The following is a 20715-nucleotide window of genomic DNA, read 5'->3' on the forward strand; positions in this document are numbered from 1 at the left end:
AGCTCAGTCTTTAATGCTGCTGTTGTAGGTTTGTCCTGCTAAAAACATGTGCTTCTCCAAACGTTGCAATACACTTCTCAGCAATTTAAATGCATTCAAATATGCATTTAAATGTGTATTTTCAGAGAACAATGCACATTTAAATCAGTATTTTGAGAGGATTTTTTTTAAAAAAGTTCACAGATTAATGTAGACAGGGATAGATGAAACCTCCTCTGTCTGCCCCGAATGCTGCTCACTGAACCCCTGCTACTTACCTGACCCAGTAAACAGCATGGGGCGAGCCACTGGGCAATCCGGGGGGCTCTTGGCAGCTCTCGTTTTTTCATCGAGCCTCCATTTTTGCACAAGATGGGGCTCTGTATTTTCATTGATCTACTGTTTGCACAATAGATCTACACAACAGTGGTGGTAAAGGTTCATTTCTATGGCTGAAATGAACCTTTACGACCACCGTTGTATAGATCTACTGTACAAACCATAGATCTACAATACAGAGTCCTATCTTGCACAAAAGTGGACACTCACATGGAAGCTGGGTGACTGTGGTGAGCCCCGGCCTCATGTGTGGGGTGGGGGTGGGGGTTCACTGAGCTGAGTTTGGGGTCATGGGTGGGGGTGGGGATTTGGTGGGTTCCTGGACCCAGTTGGGTGCCTGTGCCATCCCTAAATGTAGAAATGGCATAGATTTCTGTGTAAAAACATGCAAATGTAACACAGACATATTGCCCATCCCTGATATGGCTCACATTCACAAGATGGGCAAAAGACTAATTACTATTTAATATATATGGCTATGCATTTTTAATTTTTAAAAAATTAAAAATAAAAATACAAATGGTTGTATCTAACTATATTATTCTACCAGTGGAACTGGAGGGAGGGCTGTTCTCCTCCCATCTGGAGACCTCTGTATGCCCTCAAAATCTATGGGGAAACCTTCCAGAGCAGAATTTCAGATTTTCAGGGTGAAGGAGAGAGTCTTGTCATATAGGGATAGGAGAACCCGTAATTTTCAAGCATGCTTAAATTCGCTGAAAATCACTCCAAAGCTCATTTCAGACTGCCCCCGTTTTAATTTTTGACCTGTTTTTCCACTCATTTGAATGGGGAAAGTGCAAATTTCTATGCATATTTTTCAAAAGTGCACACTTTCCCCATTGACCAAAGTGTTCAATTGCATATTTGCTGAAAAATGCATATTTCAAAATGTACATTTTTAAAAAATGCATTGTTCGAATGTGATCATAAATTTGAGAATTTACTAACATTTCTTGAAAAAAAAATGCTCCTGCTCACATTTGTGTTTGGTATTGTGAATGGGACATGTCCGCATGGCTGGCAAACAGAAATGAAACTCTTGTACATGCCTACTGCAGAACGTCCGCTAGTGCGACACTGGATTTTACCCAAAGACACAGATATACATATGTAAGGGGGCTGGGGAGAAGAATAATAACTAAATCAGGCAAAATAATTGAACTAAGATGACAAGGCCCGCTAATAAATATATCACACCAAATAGGGTTTAAAAAACTTAAATTCAGCATTTGAGTTCCTGTGACTGTGTAAAATCCGCTCCATCTGTGTTTTGCAGATTGTCAGGTGCCTTTTGTTCTGTCATCTACCCACAGACAGATGCAAATATTTATTTTTCGTCATGCGGAAAAATACACAAATAGTTACGTTAAGTATTTACATAATTTACCTCAATACGTAACATTTCGCATATTGTCCCCCATTCCATTCAACGTTTCCTCAGCAGAAACTTACACATTTTCCTACAAATTTACATGCGTAAATTTTTGGAAAGTAAAAAATATCCGAAAGTCCATGGACTCCGCGTGGCCTGAGAGGGTCGCTCTGCAGCGGATTCCGCAGGTTGGATTCTTAGAAATCCGAGCTCATTTTAGTCTGTCTCGAATTTCTCCAGCATCCCTAGTTCCAACATCATCATGCTTACATCTGTTGTTCCGACATGGTATAAAAGGATTTAAAACTTTAACAAACTTGGCAATAGTGCTTAAAATCACCCCATATATAATGTACAGTCCAGAGCCATCCCAAGACATTTTGCTACCTGAGGTGGAGCAGCAAATGGCACCTCACCAAAGTTAAGGTATACAGTACCTCTGAAAATGCAGAGTTGCCTGCTTCTACTCCCCTTAGAGCCACAGATATAGCACCACCAAAACCCAAGGAACTCAGGAGGAACCAGAGATAAATATTTGCAATAAGTATGTCCTATGCTTTGCCCCACTCCTTTTGCTGCATTTACCCATGAGGAACTATTTTTACTGCAGCCTGATCCTAGCCATGTTGCTTACTCAGAAATAAGCCACTGATTTCCATGATACTTGCTCTCTGGTAAATGTGCACTGGAATACACTCCAGCTGTGTCACAAGCACAAAGCAAGAACAAACACGTTATGTGAATAGGTAAGCCTACTCACTGGATAATTAGGGGATGTATGGACATGGCCACAGAACCATGAAAAGCAGGCCACTCTGGTTCACAAAGCAAGCCAAGCCCTAAATCAGGGGTGGGCGATTTGTGGAACTCCAGATGTTTTGGCTTAACACTCCCATCATACCTCATCATTGGCTATGCTCGCTAGGGCAGATGGGAGTTGTGGGCCCAAACATATGGAGGGCCACAAGTTGCCCACCCCTGCATTGAATCCATGGTAGTCAATTCAATTCTCACTAACCCTCATGTTCTATTTTTATTTTATTTTTTTTACTTTTCTTGGAATTGGGAATTTACTTTGGTGCTGAACTACTTGTATGTGAGTTCTCATGAAGCATCTGAATCACAGCAGGCTGCAATAACTTTGGGATAAAAGCCAGCTGCTGAAACAGGGCTGGGAACATGCGGCCTCCAGATGTTGTTGGATTGCAACTCCCATCAGCTCTCACCATTGGCTTTTCTGGCTAGGGCTGATGGGATTTGCAGTCCAACATCACCTGAAAGGTCACATTTTCCCCACCTCTGTGGTAAACTTTTCAATACAAGTTTCCATACAGCAGTTCTTGCCAATCCCTCCAGATAATGGATTGAACCAAGATAAACGGATCCAGCTGTTTATTTTAAGCATGTTAAAAATGATACTATCTTGTGATTCATTCTTCACTTTGTGAGCCACTCTCCCAAAGCCAATTCTTACTCCTAGACCAAAAGGACCAGACCTCCTTTCTTCCTCCCCTCCCTCTTTCCTGCCCTTTCCTCATTTTGTTATTCAGTGCCATTCGCCCATCCAATCCAAACAGGATGCAGGCAGGGATGGAGTTGCAGCTGGGGGAGGGAATGAGACAAGCAGGCAGCCCTTCCCCCAAACACAGTGGTGTGCTGGGGTTTATATTCCATCCCTGGCCTCTCCATTTTGGTGGCAGCCATCCTGTCCTCCCATTGACGTTCCCCAAATTCCACCTCGAAGCTCGTTCTGCTTTGTATTTGTACCAAGTTGCGAGCTTTGTTTTGATCTTTCCCTGTGTGAAAATGTGTGTGTGTGTGTGTGTGTGTGTGTGTTTTTGTGCACATTTCCCCAAATGTACACATCAATTGTGCACATTTTTGAAATCTACACATTTTTCACCCTTTGATGAAGCATATTTGTATGCATTTTTCAGAAGTATGCATTTTTTCATCCACATTGTTTTCAAATGGAAACATTTTTGAATGCCTTTGTGTTTGTTCTGCAAATCACACTGCAAGCTCTGACAAACTTTGACAGCAGGTTGCGTTCAGGTCTGAGTTCAGTTCCAGGAAGTGTGAATTGGGTGAATTCTGGTGTTGGAGGATGGATACCTGCTTTAATAGGTTAATTGGTCACATTAGCAGTGATGTGTGAGTAAATGGCCCAGATGGGGATTAGTTTAGAACCCACAGGCAGGACAGGGATCACCTTTGGGGCTAGCTTGCCTCATTCACTTGAAGTTGTGGGGTTCTGAAGGGGTGTGTGACATAGATAGGAAGCCCCTCCTCCTCACCTAGAGAGGAGCAGCTTAGGAGAATGGGGAATAAACGCTGCCTTTTCCCCCAGGCAGGGGCTGGCTCTGGGAACATCAGGCATAGTTGCCTGTTAGACTAATGAGTCAGTCCCACAGAGTTATTTTCCTATCCAGACCAAGTTAAAATAAAATGTACCCCTAGTTCAGCCTATCTACTTGCATCTCAACTTTTTACCAATTTTTCTAGGTACAAAGAGCCTGCTTTCCTCTTCCCTTCTTACAATCCCACCCCCTACACCCTTTCTTCCCTCCACCCATATTCTCTCTCTCCCTCAATCTCACTTTCACACACACAAAAGGATAATATATTCCAGTCATCCATCCTCCTACCATTCATAGGCACTAAATCACATTAGAATCTCCACTACACGATAAAGATGCAAACAAACCAGCTAAAACACATGCATGCACGCACGCACGCGCATGCGCGCACACACACACACACTTTATTTATAGCATTTTGACCCCACTCTTCAGACAAAAAGGGTTCCCAGAGCGGCTTACACAGATTAATAATAAGATAGTCCGTGCCCTCAGGCCAACAATCTAAAACACAGGCAAAGCACCCTTTGCTCCTTACCCTGTCTAGCCCTCCAGGATGCTCCCTGCCACAACAGGCTCAGAGACATTCTTGGGAATAAGTGCTGAGCCTGGAAGTTTGCTATGCAGCATGTCAGCCTCCCTATTTAACTAACAAACTATTTAAAATGTTTAAAAAATCAGGAAGGGCAGGGTGCCCTGTAGTGTTTGGTGTCTGGGAATTGCAGGGCAGCCTTATTGGGCACTTTCTACAAAATGGCACTAACTAAATGGCTCACCAACTGCAACATTCTTGTATGGTACAAAACACTGTGGGGGAGTTTTGGAGCTGGGGCTAAAATGACCCCCCAAAGCCATATTAGTAAGTCTTGTGATAGCTATGATGAGATAGTGGTGGTGGTGAACCAAACAAGGAAGACTCTAATTCCCACAAAAGACTGTTTTCAAAATACAGGTTTGTAAAGGGGGTTTGTCAACCTATTGTTTCCGGCGAGTTATGTCATTGAAAACATGCAATTAACTATTAACACAGCACTAAAGTATCTGTGATATTCACCTACCCAAGAGCATGGCTGATGGGTGCTTGCTTCTTCCAGTGAGATAGAATGATAGGGACCATTGTATCCAACTAAAGTAGTTCAGCAGAACAGACTGAAGTAGTTCAGCAGAGTTCAGTTGGAATTCTGGAGACCAACTCCAGATATGCAAACAATTGCCTCTAGACCACAGTTCTTGAAAACACGGATACTTCAGGGAACTTGACACAATTCTCTTGCAAATTGTGTTGTGGCAAAATTAGGCAACTATCTTTTCTCCCCAAACAACACCCAGTGCTATTATATCATAATCTAGCATCATTCCCAGGAGCATTCTATCCCAGGAATGCAGCTGAAGCCAAGTTGTAGTTTGAAAGCAGCACAAGCTTTTATTTTGTCTTTAAAAGAGATACCAACGGAGACCCTTGGTCACTGTGTGTTTAAAGCCACAATGAGAATTTCTTGACATTTATTTTCACCCCACCTTCACCCCACCTTCTTCTAAAATTAGAAGAAAAACTCTGGGCTGAATACATTGGCCAGGATTGCTGTCTAAAAATAGATCTGGATTGAAATCATTGGGAGGACACTTTCAATAGTCTGTGTTGCTGTAATTACTGTTACCTATTGTCATTATAATGGCTACCATGTCTTTATAAAGATAAAGCAAGAAATGATTAGTGGTATGGTCTCTCCTGTATTTTACAAGCGTATCCATTTGTGTGTGATAATTCTGGTTTCAACCATCTGCCAACATTCTTTCCCACCCATTCCCTTTGTGTTTGGGTAGTATAACCTTTAGAGCCTTTCTAGGGCCATTAGACATCAATTAGTAATTGGTAACCTTTTTAATATCAGCCGCAGCAACTTGCTTCAAATTACATCTGGTTATTTTATATATGATTATCTCAATGCAGCAATTGATTTGCCCATATACTAAGGGGATTGCTGAGTGCAAGCAATGAAGGGAAGATCGAAAGATCAATCTTCTAACATGTAGGTTGGCACTGAAAGTTTCTGTGTGTAGGTTTCTGTGTGCATTCAGATGAAGATATCTGCATTCATCTGACTAGTGCAATGTACCATTTACATCCCATCTCTTCCTTACTGTGGATATATGAACAAGCATTTGCATGTGATCACATATATTGTGTTTTCCCACATGGGATACTAGCTGTGCACACCTTGTTGCATGTGACCCTCTCCTGTCTGTCTGTTTTAAAATCAGGATTAGGATACATGTCTACTACAAAGGAAAAAAATTAATGCTGAAGCATCAAAATGTGCATGCGCAAAATCTCTATACATGTGCAAATGCCAAAGCTAGAAATTTGGTCCTTTAAAAAAAGAAAGAAAAAAGTATTGATTTGTCATAATGTTGCTCAGTTATTTCAAGACAGAATTTTTATTCCATTGCCATATTTATTTATTTAGAACATTGATATACCATCCATCAGCGTGTGGATTTGGTATTTACAAGAACATATAATGTTTTTCCATTACTGGGTTGTATGATATTGGCGTGAGTGATTTCCAGACTTTGTGATGAACGGAGCCACGATGCAGAAAATCACAGAACATTTTCCAATCATGTGCATGCACAAACTTTATTAAGGAAATCTCGTTGGACTGCTCCCAAACACATTCCATGTTTTCTAGTCACTATGTGCAATCCACAGACTATCTGCCAGTCCCCAGAAGCACAACAAGTGAGTGCAAGTGCAGATTGCCAGCAGAAAAACGTGGTGAAAGTGATCAGTCTTTTTCCAGCTGTTGTTTTCTCCCTCCCATACAACTGTGGATCACAAAAATGACAAGCCTCAATCTCCAACATAGTGAAAAAGACCCATGGAGAAATATCTGCAACACACCCTTAAATTAAAACTCTCAGATTAGAAATGAGTAAACAACTAAGATGAAAATAAATTTAATTCACTTACTTAATTCCTATGTGCATTTATGTGCATTATGGAGTATGTGCATTAACTTCATTAACGTAAGGGCAGCAGGGGCTCATCAGTACCATCAAATCGTCAAGGCAGAAGATAACGGCCTGGTTCACACTTAACGTTAAGCCATGGTGTGGTCTGATGAACTCTGGCTTGTCATTGTGTCCAACCCCATTCCCACAAACAAACCATGGTTTGTCAACCACCTATAAACCAAAAATAGGATCCATGGTTTGTTGCTGGCTTACAAGCTCTGGCATGTTTAAGCCATTGCTTGTCATGATGTCTCAAGCCATGATGTTTCTGGCTTGTTTACACCATTGTCCACCCTGAAACACTGGTGCCCAGCAACAACCTGAAAACTGCTCTGAAAGCTGGCAAAATGGGCCAGAGAGAAACAAACCAGAAATCAGAAAAATAAGCCACGATTTGTTTGCTTGTCGGCAAGACAAGTCATAGCTAAAGAAATAAACCATAGTTAACATAAACAGTGGCCTAGCATTATGTGCAAATGCCATAAATAAGATTTAAGGTTGACAAATTCAGAGGCAATCATCCATCCAAAAAGAGTATATGAGTTAGCCTGTAGTGTGCGAGCTTTGCATTGCACATCAGAAATGTGAGGTCCCATAGGAGAAGCTGGGAGCAAGTTGCAACCATAGCTCAGTGGTAGAACTGTCTAGGCAGAAGTTTCCAGGTTCAATCTCTGGCATTTCTGCTGTCAGTTAGCAGGGCTGTGGATGTGCTCTGCTGTTGCCAGTCAGAGTAAATAATACAGTGGCCTACATGGGCCAATGGATCTACGGCCCACCTCAATGTATGGCAGTATCATATGGCATGGCTCCTTACCATCTCAACACTGCCGCTTTCAGAAACTGAGGTGATGCAGATGTGAGGAGGTGCCTCATTAATGACCTCCTTCCACATGATCACATACTTCACTAGACTAACAGGGGAAAGACACATGCAGCAGTGGCTCTCACAGCATGGAGGAAAGACAGAAGGGGCCCTAAATAGTCAGTGCCAAACTGCTTTTCTAATGGTCAACTCAAGTCATTCTCTCTACCAAATGTCATCGCCCTCTTCTGGACTGGATGTTGTGTCAGATTAAATTCTTGGCGGGATGATAAGCAACGCAGAATTCAACACTAATTAACCTAAGAACGATGGGAAAGAAATGGGAGATGACACAGCCAAAGAAAAGGTTCATCCTCTCTGTGTATTCATGAGAAGAATATATTTTAATTGTTTATTTTATTTTATTTTATTTTATGTATACCGTGTTTTCAGCCAAAAGATTAAAAAAGACATTCCAGAATTGCTGCAGCTTTCAGTTTCTTCCGTTCACTTCCATCTTTCTCCCTCTTTATATCACCAATATGCATGCGTATGTTGATAAAGACACTAGTGCCACTGCCTCCCCACTTTCACAGCCCAATGAACCTTCTGCACTCTGGGGGCGTGGGGTGATTGTGGGCATCTTTGCCACCCTTTTCATCTCCACGCTCCCTCCATGAATGTGCTGATAATGTTCCATCTGGAACTTTCAGCACAGCCTGAAAAATCTCTTCCAATTTTTTTTTTATGTGATTATATATATGATTACATTAAAAAAAAAAAGGCTGGTGTTTTCCTGATGTACAGAAGTGTGCCTGCACATTGGTAACACACCAGATAAAAGAATCTTGATACAACCATAAATACAGTCACATCAAGATTGGGTTTTTTTTTTATGTTTGATCAAAGCGCATAGGCATGTTGGTGATGTAGAGCAGGGATAGGCAGAATTAAGGTTTGTCAGATCTACTTTGTAAATTTGCAATTATAAACACCCCCCCCCCAAAAGGGGCAGGGGAACAACAAACAATAACACCAACGAAAAGAACATAACAAAAAAGCATATCCATTCACAATATCTATTCACAACATCATTGTCTGATCTACTTTGTTTTTTACTAGAACCCCAAGATCTGCCAACTAGAGCCAGGTGCAAAAGACATCCACAAGAACAGGGTGTCTCTGAGCACATTCTGGGGCTAGGAATTTGTTTTCAGTACCAGAACTGAACTGAGCTTACAGTCTTTTCACACACATTCTTGTGTCCATTCTTGGTTACCGATGTGCATCTTTCATTTCACCAACCCAATTTTAGGCAGAGGAAAAACACTTTATTGCTGCTATTGTTAAAAAAAGGGAGTCAGAATTTTGCTGATCTACTGCATATCACCCAGAGACTGCCCACCCATGATGTAGAGGTGAGAACGATATGAAAGAATTCAAAGCTGGAACAAACTGCTGCATGTGCAACAGTTTAAGTACAAAATGCTTCCATAAAAAATGGAATGCATTGATTCCTTCAGAAATAAGACAGGGTAAATTGGGACTCCAGGGAGAAATTCAGAGGAGATGAATTGCAGAGAAGTATCCCCAATTCTTACTTCACAATGAGCTTTTAATACATACCTTGCTTCGCAACTGGAATGCTACTGTTCTTCATGCTCATGAGTATGTTGTCATCCTCTGTTTGCAATGAACTGGCTGAATAGACTGGATGGAAAGAAAGAAACGATAAAAGAGATTTTAACAAATGGGTTTAATAGGAAGAGAAAACAGTGATTAACATATAATTAATATAACAGTGGCGCTTTATTTACATTTCAATTACATTTTACAAAAGCAATAATTTATTCCTGCCTTACGTTAAGGAATATAGTGCTTTGTTACCAAATTATTCACACAGCTTCTTCAGTAAGGTTTTTATGACTAGTTTTCCTCTTTGCTTTTCTCCCAGAGTAAGATCACATAGTAGCTACAACACATGCATACAAAAACCTCAGTCATGACAAGCAATGCCTTCAACAAGCCTTCTCCCCAACATGCTGGCTTTTCTACGTGCTTAGAATTCTATAAATGGGGGAGGCAGTCAAACATGCAACCCCTCGCTTGAAATGTGAAGTGGTATGGTCCCTCCTCTGAACTCCAGGGAGAAATTCAGATAAGGAGAATTTCAGAAGTATCACTAATTCTTACTTCAGAATAAGTTTTTAATGCACACCTTGCTTAACAACTGGGGTACTATTGTTTGCTATGCTTAACAAAGAGCCTGCTTGCTCTAAAAGAGGCTTTTAAAATTGTGCTTGATAGGCATAGAAAATGGTGATTGACCTATAATTAATATAATAGCAAAACATTCTTTGAAAACCTCTTCTTACTATATTATCTAGACCTGTTCCAGTCTGGATTCAGGCCTGATTTGAGGACTGAATTGGCCTTCATCACCCTGTTGGATGATCTTCATTGAGAGCAGGAGTTTTTTTTTTTTTGTGGGGGCTGGTGGCTACTTCATCTCTCTGTAGCTTTCGATACCACTGACCATGGCAACCTCCTGGACCAACTCTGTGGGATGGGTATCAAGGGCACTGTATTTCAGTGGTTCCATTCCTACCTATGGGGTCAGTCTGAGAGAGTGGTGTTTGGAAAGTGCTTCAGCCCTCTGGCATTTATCTGTGCCTTGCCACAGGCCACTATTTTGTCCCCAGTGCTGTTTAACATCGATGTGAGGTTATGTGAGGTAAAAATAAATGTTTTATTCCCATGTTATGTTCAGCAATATATTACTTTGCTACCATACTGTTCACACAGCTTCTTCAGTGGGGATTTAATGACTGGTCTTCTGCTTTGCTTTCTCCCAGACTAAGGAAAAACGTAGTGGCCACAGCCCACAGCACATGTGTCCAAAAAATACTCAAGCTAAAGATGGGTGGAGGGTCACGATTTCAGATTAAAGGTGGCAGGTTGCTTGTTTGCATTTCAGGGAGCAGGACTGTAGCCCAGCATTCAAACATGCAACCAGTCACTTGGAATGCAAATTGGTACAGTCCCTCCTACGAACTCCTATGAATCAGAATTCCAGAGAAAAATCTGGATAAGAAGAATTTCAGAAGTAACCCTAGATCTTACTTAACAATACATTTTTAATACATACCTTGTTTAGCAACTGGAGTGCTATTGTTTGTTATGCTAACAGGCATGCTGTCATCACCTGTTTGCAAGGAATTGGCTGAAGGGACTGAATGGAATGAAACAACAATAAAAGGGGTTTTAAACATGGTGTATAGTAGGCAGAGAAAACTGTGATTGACATATATTTAATATAATAATGGTACCCTCTCCTTACCATATTATTTAAACATAATACATTATTTTATGTTCATTTACATTTCAGTGACATTTTACAAAGGCAATAGTTCATTCCCATCTTACATTCAGCAGTATATTACTTTGCTACCATGTTGTTCACACAGCTTCTTCAATGAGGGCTTAAATACACGTCTTCCTCTTTGCTTTAATCCCAGACTAAGAAAAACCATAGTAGCTACAGCACGTGCGTACAAAATCTTTAGACTAAAGGTGGGAGGAGGTCATGATGTCAGATGTGGGGGGTTGCTTGTTTTAATTTCAGGGAGCAGGGTTGCAGCCAAGCCTTCTCCCTGACATGCTGACTTATCGATGTGCTTTGAATTCTATAATGTGGAGAAGCATTCAAATGTGACCCCTCACTTGGAATGTAAAGTGGAACAGTCCCTCCTATGAGTTATAGGAACTGGCCAATGTGCTAAGGAAAAAGAGACTATCAGACCTACAGCACCATTTCAAATGGAACTTGAATTTTTCTGCAACCATAATGGAGGGAGCAGTCCTATGGTCCCTGTGAGAGCATCCCATAGGAATGCTCAGAAGAACCCTTCCAAAGTTGGAGACAGCACTCCAACCTCGGAAGGGGGAGCTGGAGATCAGAACTTACTCCCCTGCCTCCTTGCACCTGGCACAGAAACAGCACCAGATGCCCTCTGAGGTCAGAAAATCAAAAGGAGGTGTTCCAGTGGATGGGCAGGGGAGGAGACCGGAGAGGCCAGGATATGAGTTATCCTGAGGCACCTCCAGCCTCCTCCTCTCCCCTTCCAAAGTGTCCTTGCTAGATGAGCTGAAAAGCCCATCTAGTGAAAATCAGGAAAGACAGAGGATGGGGAATCAAAGATCGCCTCCACCACTCCTCCCACCCTACCAGCTTCAACCTGGCAGGGCATAGAGATTTCGGAAGCCTCTGAGCAGCAAGGGCACAATTGGTAGGATTGCACCTTGAGTGGCATACAAGGGATGAGGAACCTGTGTCCCTCCACATGTTGGACTCCACATCCCATCAACCCCAGTCAGCATAGCCAAGAGACAGGGATGATGGGAGCTGTCATCCAGCAACATCTGGAAGGCCATGGGTTCCCACCCTTGCCTTATACCATTGGCACCAAGAGATACAAGACATGTAGTACCAGAAGACAAGACCACTTACGGCTATCCTGGCAGGTATCCTGGCATTCTTTAATTGAGCGAAAGTTGTTTCGGTTTCCTAGGCAACCACCATGGTAGAACTTTTCGCACTCTTTGGACTCTTTGTTGTAGAAATACCTGGAAATCAATCCTCGGCAGGGTCCAGGTTCATTGTCCAGAAGGCAGAAAGAAGGTTTTTCTGAGTATGAGGATCAATTCAGGAAGAAAAATCATGTTCAGTTTTCCATTATTACCATTACTGATATCCATTCGTTACCTGATTAAATTACCTTGTTTAGCAAAAGTGGGCATGATCAATAAAGTTATGCTCCTCTCAGTTTCATTGATTTCAATGGGACAGATTTCAGCAATTGCTTAATACTCCAAATTTAATATGGAAGATTTTCATATAGTTCAAGTACATGATGTAATTGGAATGCAGCCTATTGAGCATCTGGCACTTGATAAGCCTTTTGCTTAGCTTTGCAAAATGAAGTGTGTGGGTGGGTCGAGTTCTTGGAAGGCTATAATCTATGACTAGTGAACTGCACTTGCTTTGGTGTGTCACAGATTGCACAGGCCTGGTTTAGAGGCTAAGTTTTGTTACCTTTAGCCACACTTATGCAATCACCCACAATTGACAGTAAATCTTTGATGCTGCCATAACATTTAATACTTAATTTCACAGCCCATATGGTTCCATTTTTTTTTTTTTTACGCAAAGGCAAGTAAGTAAAAAAGAGAAAGAGTTGTATTGTGTGCCCCTTACCCCAATTTTCAAGCTACCCATGTTCTGACATGAACAGAACAGTGAACTTTACCCTACCACAATTTCCTGGACTCTCAAAACTGTTCCATCTAGTGTGAAAAGAACCGAAATAACTCAAAATATCCTGGCCAAATGCTTCAAGGATCATGTGTAAGATGTCCTCCTCATAGGGATGTACGGATTCCCCACCGTCAGTTCCGGTGGGGAATCTGTGTGTGGGGGGAGGCAATCCATTCCTCCCCCTCTGGAATCCTCTGGAGTGGCTCCTCTCTGCGAGGATTCCGGGGGGGGGGGATCCTGGTTTGGGGGCCGTTTACCTTGCTGCCTGCCGGCCAGAGCCATTCGCCTCCTCCCTGCCAATCGCTATTTCTTAAAAAAATAAAAAAGGCCATCAGCAGGATGTGCCCATAGACTTATACGCAGATAGAGCCATGAATCTTGCGTATAAGTCTATGTGTCCATCAAAAGAATCTGGCCTCATTTGAATCTGCGGTGGATTTCTCCAACATCCCTACCTCCTCATGATATCTAGCTACTTCTGTAATTCAGCCATCAAGCTTCTTATGCTACAGTCTGTGGGTGTCATAACCCAACAGTGCCGGCTTTAGGTTTTTGAAGGCCCATGGGCAAGACACTCTCAATGAGAAGCCAGGAGGAGAGCTACTCAGATTCAGATTAATTGAGAGAGGAAAATTAAGGTGGCATTAAAGAAAGCCAGTGTGGTGTAGTGGTTAGAGTACTGGGTTGGGACTTGGGATACTCAGGTTCTCTAGTCCCCATTAGATTCCAGCACTTGTCATTGTGCATAAAAGTCTTCTTCTCACTTGTCATTGTGCATAAAAGTCTTCTTCTTCTTCTCCCTGCTGAGGGGCCAACAGGGAAGAAGGGAGACTTCTGCACAATGACCAGCAGCGGGCAATTCCAGTGCCCAGTCATTGCGTGTGTCCCTTCTTCCCTGTCGGCCCCCCAGGAGGGAGAAGAAGCACAATGAGAGGGAGTGGGCAATTCCAGCGCCTGCCATGGTGTATAAAAGTCTCTCTTCTTCTCCCTGCTGGGATGCCGACAGTGAAGAAGGGAGACTTTTCCACACAATGACCAGCAGCAGCAGGAAGGGCACTACCAGCACAGCTCGCTAAGGGGAGGGGCAGCCCCATGGCACTTGTCAGGCCCTCGCTGGGCCATCCAGTAGCTCGTGCTGCACAGCAAGCAGGGGTGAGGGGCAGCCAAGCGATCGTCCAGCGAAACCGGAGGGAGGTGAATCCATCCCTAGCTGTAGGCAATCAGGCCCATTATATGTTGTAGGAAAATGTCTGGGTGCTGTTTAGTTTCATGACCCTCCAGGCAAGGAGCCAGACCCAAAGAGTCTACTTCAGCAGAAGCGTCTGGGGTCCTGGCAACTGGAGAGACGCTCTTCCTGGACTATCTGGGAAACAGCTACTGAGGCAATGTGTCATGTGGATAAGAGTCTGGCCTATGTTCCCTTCCAGGTCTCTGTAGTGACACTTATTTGAAAACTTCACATCATGTGACATAGTATTTGCTTGTCCCACCCACAAGTGGCAGACAATGAAGCAGAATTGGGGGAAGGGAAATGTTAATGCAGTGATGACACTTTTTTTTTTTTTTAAGAATTACATATTACTGGGAGACATGGGAGTGGACATGGGTTCATGGCATTCATAACTTGTAGTTATGTAGTCCACCATAACTTGTAGTTTGGGCTACAATTCTTCCTGTAAAATGTCTCCAAATACAACATCAAGAGAAAAGGCTCTCATATACACACTCAGAGTATGGAGGTGGAACTGTGAATACCATTGGTGTATCAGGTGGATTTTTTTTTACTGTCCAAGTTGCAAAATGGTGACATAATACCATATTCTTTTTTCCCCCCTCTCAACTAAAAACTGAACTTATGAAAGTCTGGAAATAAAAAATCCAGGCTTTTTTTTTTTTTAGTCCACATTTTGTTCACTACATCATTTCTGTCTCTTATTTCAGTTTAGAACAGTTCCTGAGAAATCAATTTAGGGAGCAATCCTATGGCTGGTAGACAGCAGCTAGACGGCCATAGGATACCTGGTTTTCCGGGAACTGACCTTCCCTCACTTCTGCGCTGCCTCAGAGGCAGCACAGAACAGCCCTGTGCTCCACGCTTGCAAGAGGAGCGCAGAGTGGCTGAAAAGGGGTGTGTCTGCGGGTGTTCTGGGGCGGGGAGAGGGACAGAAATGCCTGTACGACACATCCAATGTGTTGTACAGCAGCCTCCTCTCCTGCTCCACCCTCCCGTGGCTAGACAGCCGCAGTCAGCTGTCTAGCTGAAAATGCAGGGCAGGAGAAGCGCGGAGGGAGCAATCCCCTCTGTGCTTCTCCTGCCCTGCATTGGATAGGCAGTTGCCTCCAACTTCGGAGGCACTTGCCTATCTGAATAGAATTGCTCCCTCAAATACTTGTCCTTCCTACTGAAGAAATGAAATGAAAAGTATCATGCCAGTTACAGTCTGTTACAACCACTGCAATTGTCCTGGAAACATTTGGGCGAGCTCTTTACAGTAACTTAGCTCAACCAAACTCCTCTTGGGAAATTAGATGATAACACACTGGTGACAAAATGCTATGAAACACAACAGAAGGTAAGTTACCTGTCTTAAATTTTGATTTCTTTATCTTTTCAGGCACATCTGCAATTGAAACCAAATATCATTAGAGTAGGCCTGGAAATATGAAAGTAAGAGTCATACTGTGTACCTTTAGTTTCAAACCTGCTCTCTCTCTCTCTCTCTCTATATATATATATATATAATGCCATGTTGGGGTAAGAACATCCAGAAAGGCTCTTACCAAACATGCAAATGTCTCTTCTCACTTTTCTTTTTTAACTTTGCTTCACAAAATCTTCACGTAAGAGCTGTTTGGACAAATGCCATCATGCACTGAAGCGGGAGCGGGATTTCAGCTGTAAGCCACACCTAGGGATGGCAGAGAATTCCGCCAGGGACCCCTGGAGTCTGTGGCGGAATGGAACACTTACCTCCACCTCCCTGCGGAATCCTCTTCGGCTGGATCCTCCAGCTCTGGAGCACCAGCGATACGGCCACCATGCTGTATTGCTGGCTGAAGGGGATTGACTGTGGATGCAAATGGCATCCAGGACACCATTTGCGGCCGTAAAGGTCTTAGTTAAGCATAAATGGCTGCATTTAGCTTAAACTAAGACCTTTAATGCCACAAATGGTGTCCTGGACGCCATTTGTGTCCCTGCTTTTTTTTCACGCAATAGGCTACACAAATATTTGCATAGCCTATTGCGTGAAAAAAAAGCAGGGATGCAATTGGCATCCAGGATGCTGTTTGCGGCCATAAGGGTCATAGTTTAAGCTAAATGCAGCCATTTATGGCTGCATTTACCTTAAACTAAGACCATTACGGCCGCAAATGGCATCCTAGCTGACATTTGCGTCCGCAGTCAATACTCCTCAGCCAGCGATATGGCATGGCGGCCATATCGCTAGCGCTTTGGAGCCGGCCAGTGGCTCCGCAGAATTGTCACGGAGCGGAGCCGGCTGAACACCCCTCTGACATGCCTGTTGGCCAAGTCCCCAGCAGCTGTACATTTGGTATCAGCGTGCATGTATATTGTAAGGCTCCTCCTTTCCACAGCTTTCCTGTTTTTCTGGAGGAGCCCTGTGCTTAAGCCCCCTTTCACACTGATGTCAAATGTGTGGCTGACAGGGGACATGACCAGCAGGCACACTGTTGGGGCACGGCTGGTGGATGAGACCCTTCCCCTCCTCAATGCAGGAAGGGGTTCATCTGAAGAGCCCTAATGTGACAATGCTCACTGAGGGTAGCATCAATTGTTTATTTGTCTCTGACTGAGCCAATGGTATGACTGACTGCTCTGGGTTGGCCTCAGTGCTTGTGTGGAAACTGAAACTGTCTATAGTCCTCCAGAATACCTCTCTAGGGCCAGATCTACGCATCATGTCATATCGATACCATCCCATCATGGTGATGGCATATCCCTGTTGCACATTTATATACCTTTTTGCACACACAGTGACAACTATTGTGGTATTTTGGATAATAGGGAATAAAAAGCAGGAAATAATGCTAGAAAAGTAGTATATGGGATGCGTAATGTGTCCCACCAGTTATCAGTGCACTTCAATACTGATAAAAAGCACTAGTGTAGATCTAGCACAATGCCCCAGATGTGAACCTAATTAGAAGCAGCATGGGAAATGTAGCAGTTCTCACACAGGTGAAAGCCCCTGTTCAATTTCTGCAAGCAGAATTGGGGTGGGCAACACAGGAAACCTTGAGCAGCTTGCCCTCCCTGGTTCAGCTCAGGAATAGACACTCCGCCAGTCCCAACTGGCCCACAAGGGAAAAAAAACTGTACCTTACAGTAGGGATGTCTGTTTGCACACATCTCCCCCCAAAGTTAAAAACCAGTCTGCAAATCTACAGGACTAGGGGAAAAAAATGGTCCACAGGCTGGATTCATAGAAATCTGAATGCATTTGAATCTGTTGAGGATTCCTCTGATATCCCTACCTTACAGGCCAGGCAGCTGCCTCCACCTTTGACAGGGCAGGCCTGCCTAACCTCTCTTTCCTTCCTCCATGCTTCCTTCTTTCAAAACTGAAGACATTTGCACTGTCCTGAAGTTCCTTTGGCCTGTGGGTATTGAACTACAACTCCCATCATGCTCTGCAGAAAATGCCTATGGCCGGTGATCACAGTTGTAGTTTGACCCCCACGATCGTAGGCAATTAGGAGATGCTGCAAGTATCTCCTTATGTTTTGAAATAAGCAAGTGCTGGGGAAGGAGGGAGAGACCAAACACACCTCTTGCATCACAGGAGTGGCTGTAGTGGGTGTGGGTGCATGAGCTGAACCGGGGTGGGCAGCCCACTCAAGTCAGGCTGTACTTTTCACGCTGATTTTCCTTGCAGAAATTGAGCAGGGCCATTTGATTTCGTTGCAGAAATCGAGCAGGGACATTTAATTTCCTTGCAGAAATTGAGCAGGGACATTTGATTTCCTTGCAGAAATTGAGCAGGGACATTTGATTTCCTTGCAGAAATTGAGCAGGGGCATTTGATTTCCTTGCAGAAATTGAGCAGGGGCATTTGATTTCCTTGCAGAAATCAAGTGAGGACATTTGATTTTCTTGCAGAAATCGAGCCGGGACATTTGATTTCCTTGCAGAAATTGAGCAGGGACATTTGATTTCCTTGCAGAAATTGAGCAGGGACATTTGATTTTTTGAGTGCCCTTACTCGATTTCTCCCAAGACCCTAAATATTTTCTCTTTTTCTAGAAACATCTTAAGCACCATTAATGTTGAAAGGGCTCTTGCTGGCTTTAGTGGGCCATATGCATCAGGCCTTCAATAGTTACATTTAATGTGGAATTTTCAGTCCTGGAATAAAACAGTGACATGCATCAGCCTAATATACAAAACATACAAGGAGAACCTAAGCAAAACAAACAAACAAGCAAACAGTTTTGCTCATGCACATGCTTTACACAGTGAATATAACACTTTCTCATGCTTCCAGAATGTTTATACGAGTGAGAATTGCATATTTTAATTTATAGGTACTGAACATGATCACAACTGAATGTCTCAAGGTTCCTAATTTACAGAAAAGCCAATCCTATCATTCATATTTATGCTGCTCTTGAAGTTATCCTTGCAACAAGTTATCCTTGCAACAAGTTTTCTTTGCAAGTTGCAACAGAGAACACGAACTAGGGGCAGACATCACTTTAGATGCTAGAGTAAGTGCAGGGCCCTTAATCTGGACCAAGACCCTATCATGGGGTTTATGAGGGCTGTAATCCTTTCCTTGACTGCTATTGGCCCCATTCTGGATCAAAGCATCATGCCTGCCACTTGCTTTGTGGGTAACTATTCTGCAAAAGAAATTGCAGGCATGGGGCCCTGATCTGGATTGAGCCCATAGCAGTGGAAGGAAGGGTCAAAGCCCCCTACCCTCCTGCTAGGGTCCCAGTTCAGACTGGGCTCCCTTTGCCTACGCTAGAGTAACAAGTCAAAGACATTACCTTAAAGTGATGTCTCCTTTGGCCCCAGATTACAGCCAAATATAGGCCAAACTAGATAATACATCAAATATGTGGTTTTATTTAACATATCTGTTTTCTTTTGTTTTCTTTTTCTTTTTTTTAAAATCAGCAGCTGTAGAGGGAGCTGAACAGAACTGAGACCATGGCACCCAGGGAGTGGGGGTTAACGACTTACAGCACTGTCCCAATAAATATCCCTCCCCCTAAGCTGCTATTATCTCCAGGAAGGAAGTTCCTACTTCAATAGTGTTGAAATCTAGTTGACTCCAATCTCTCAGCATCCATATATGACTAGGATTGGCTGCCCATGGACTGGTTAATGCTGATAGCCAATGTGCAGCCCAGCATGGAAAAAAAGTGGTCTGACTCCTTAACAGTTCCAGTGAAGAAAACTCCAAGAATAACTGGGCCCTTACCATTTATCAGCATATTTGTTGACTTGTATGTATGTGCGCACACGCGCACACACACAGGATGAACACACATCCTGTTCAGTCAATGGATGCTTTTCCATTTTTCCTTTCAGATGCATCAGAAAATTCTACTGCACCATCTTTTTCGGGTAGAAGACTCATACCACATTCGGAGTGGCTCCACACTTTAATGTGTCAGTTGTACTTGCCATGGTTATAATGGCAGTGTTTCTTCTCATGCTAATTACTGCATCCACGAGGTACTTTTATGGAGATTACGGCTGAGGGAGGGCATTTAAACTGCCCTCTATGCTGCAATCATTATCACTCCATGCCACCCCATGCCTGGCATCTAATTTGTAAAAACACCCAATGTGATTCTTCATGTTGTTAACATCATCTGCAGTTAGACGCTTAAAGTGTAGATCACAGTCACATATCCTTAACCACCCATGTGCATATGGCTGGGAACCCTGACTTAGTTTAGCTTCCCAACACCTGCACCTGAAGGCATGTCTTTCATTCACACTTTATCAGCAACCACACGGTTGGCCTTTAAAGTGTGGAGCAGCTCTCGTCAGCCCCGCTTGAGCAAGTGTATTTGGTTTTTATGGCAGAAAGATTTATTGCTTTGCAACTTGCACATCTGGGCTTTCTGAATCAGCAGCCAATTTGACAGTTATTTTCTTTGCTGGAAACTCTGGAATAACCAAATCCCTGCAGAGTTAATTTCTTCTTTGTAAGTAAATTACATTCCCCATTAGCTCCTCCCTCTCCAGCTTGGTTTTATGATCACCAGAGTTGTGATAAGAACTGATTTTTTACTTGCACTATGAGTCATCTTGTTTAGACAGCAAGGGGGCAACTCTAAAGTTTAAGTACTCTGAAAGCAAAGCAAAGAGTCCTGAAATAGCTCATTGTGCAAACTGCCAAATCAGTATTTGTAGATAATGTGGTGCGTCACATTTCTGACAGACTTCCTTTACGCTGTCTGCGCTCCTGACCTCCGTTATGCCCATGACATCCAAGAACAGATAGATACACATCACTCTATGGATTTTCCTGATGGGAAA

The 20715-nt window shown here is 43.1% G+C and overlaps 1 protein-coding gene across 4 annotated transcripts in view; it reads right to left on the reverse strand.

Moving 5' to 3' along the window:
* TFPI (tissue factor pathway inhibitor) overlaps window positions 1–20715 on the reverse strand; it is a 61845-nt gene that overhangs the window by 2233 nt on the left and 38897 nt on the right. For 2 of the 4 annotated variants that reach the window (XM_084815576.1, XM_084815567.1), the window contains 5 exons: window positions 15773–15811; window positions 12384–12560; window positions 11022–11105; window positions 9500–9583; window positions 6467–6882 (listed from right to left, as the gene is read on the reverse strand). In XM_084815576.1, coding sequence (XP_084671702.1) covers window positions 6743–6882; window positions 9500–9583; window positions 11022–11105; window positions 12384–12560; window positions 15773–15811 — 524 coding nt within the window. In that variant the 3' untranslated portion in view covers window positions 6467–6742. Of the gene's footprint in view, window positions 1–6466; window positions 6883–9499; window positions 9584–11021; window positions 11106–12383; window positions 12561–15772; window positions 15812–20715 lie in introns of those variants that run through there. The other 2 variants (XM_084815552.1, XM_084815559.1) reach the window with 1 other exon arrangement.

The sequence above is a fragment of the Heloderma suspectum genome, chromosome 1 (assembly GCF_057233095.1).
Source record: "Heloderma suspectum isolate Gila_16-S chromosome 1, 16-S_ref, whole genome shotgun sequence".
Classification (NCBI taxonomy): Eukaryota; Metazoa; Chordata; class Lepidosauria; order Squamata; family Helodermatidae; genus Heloderma; species Heloderma suspectum.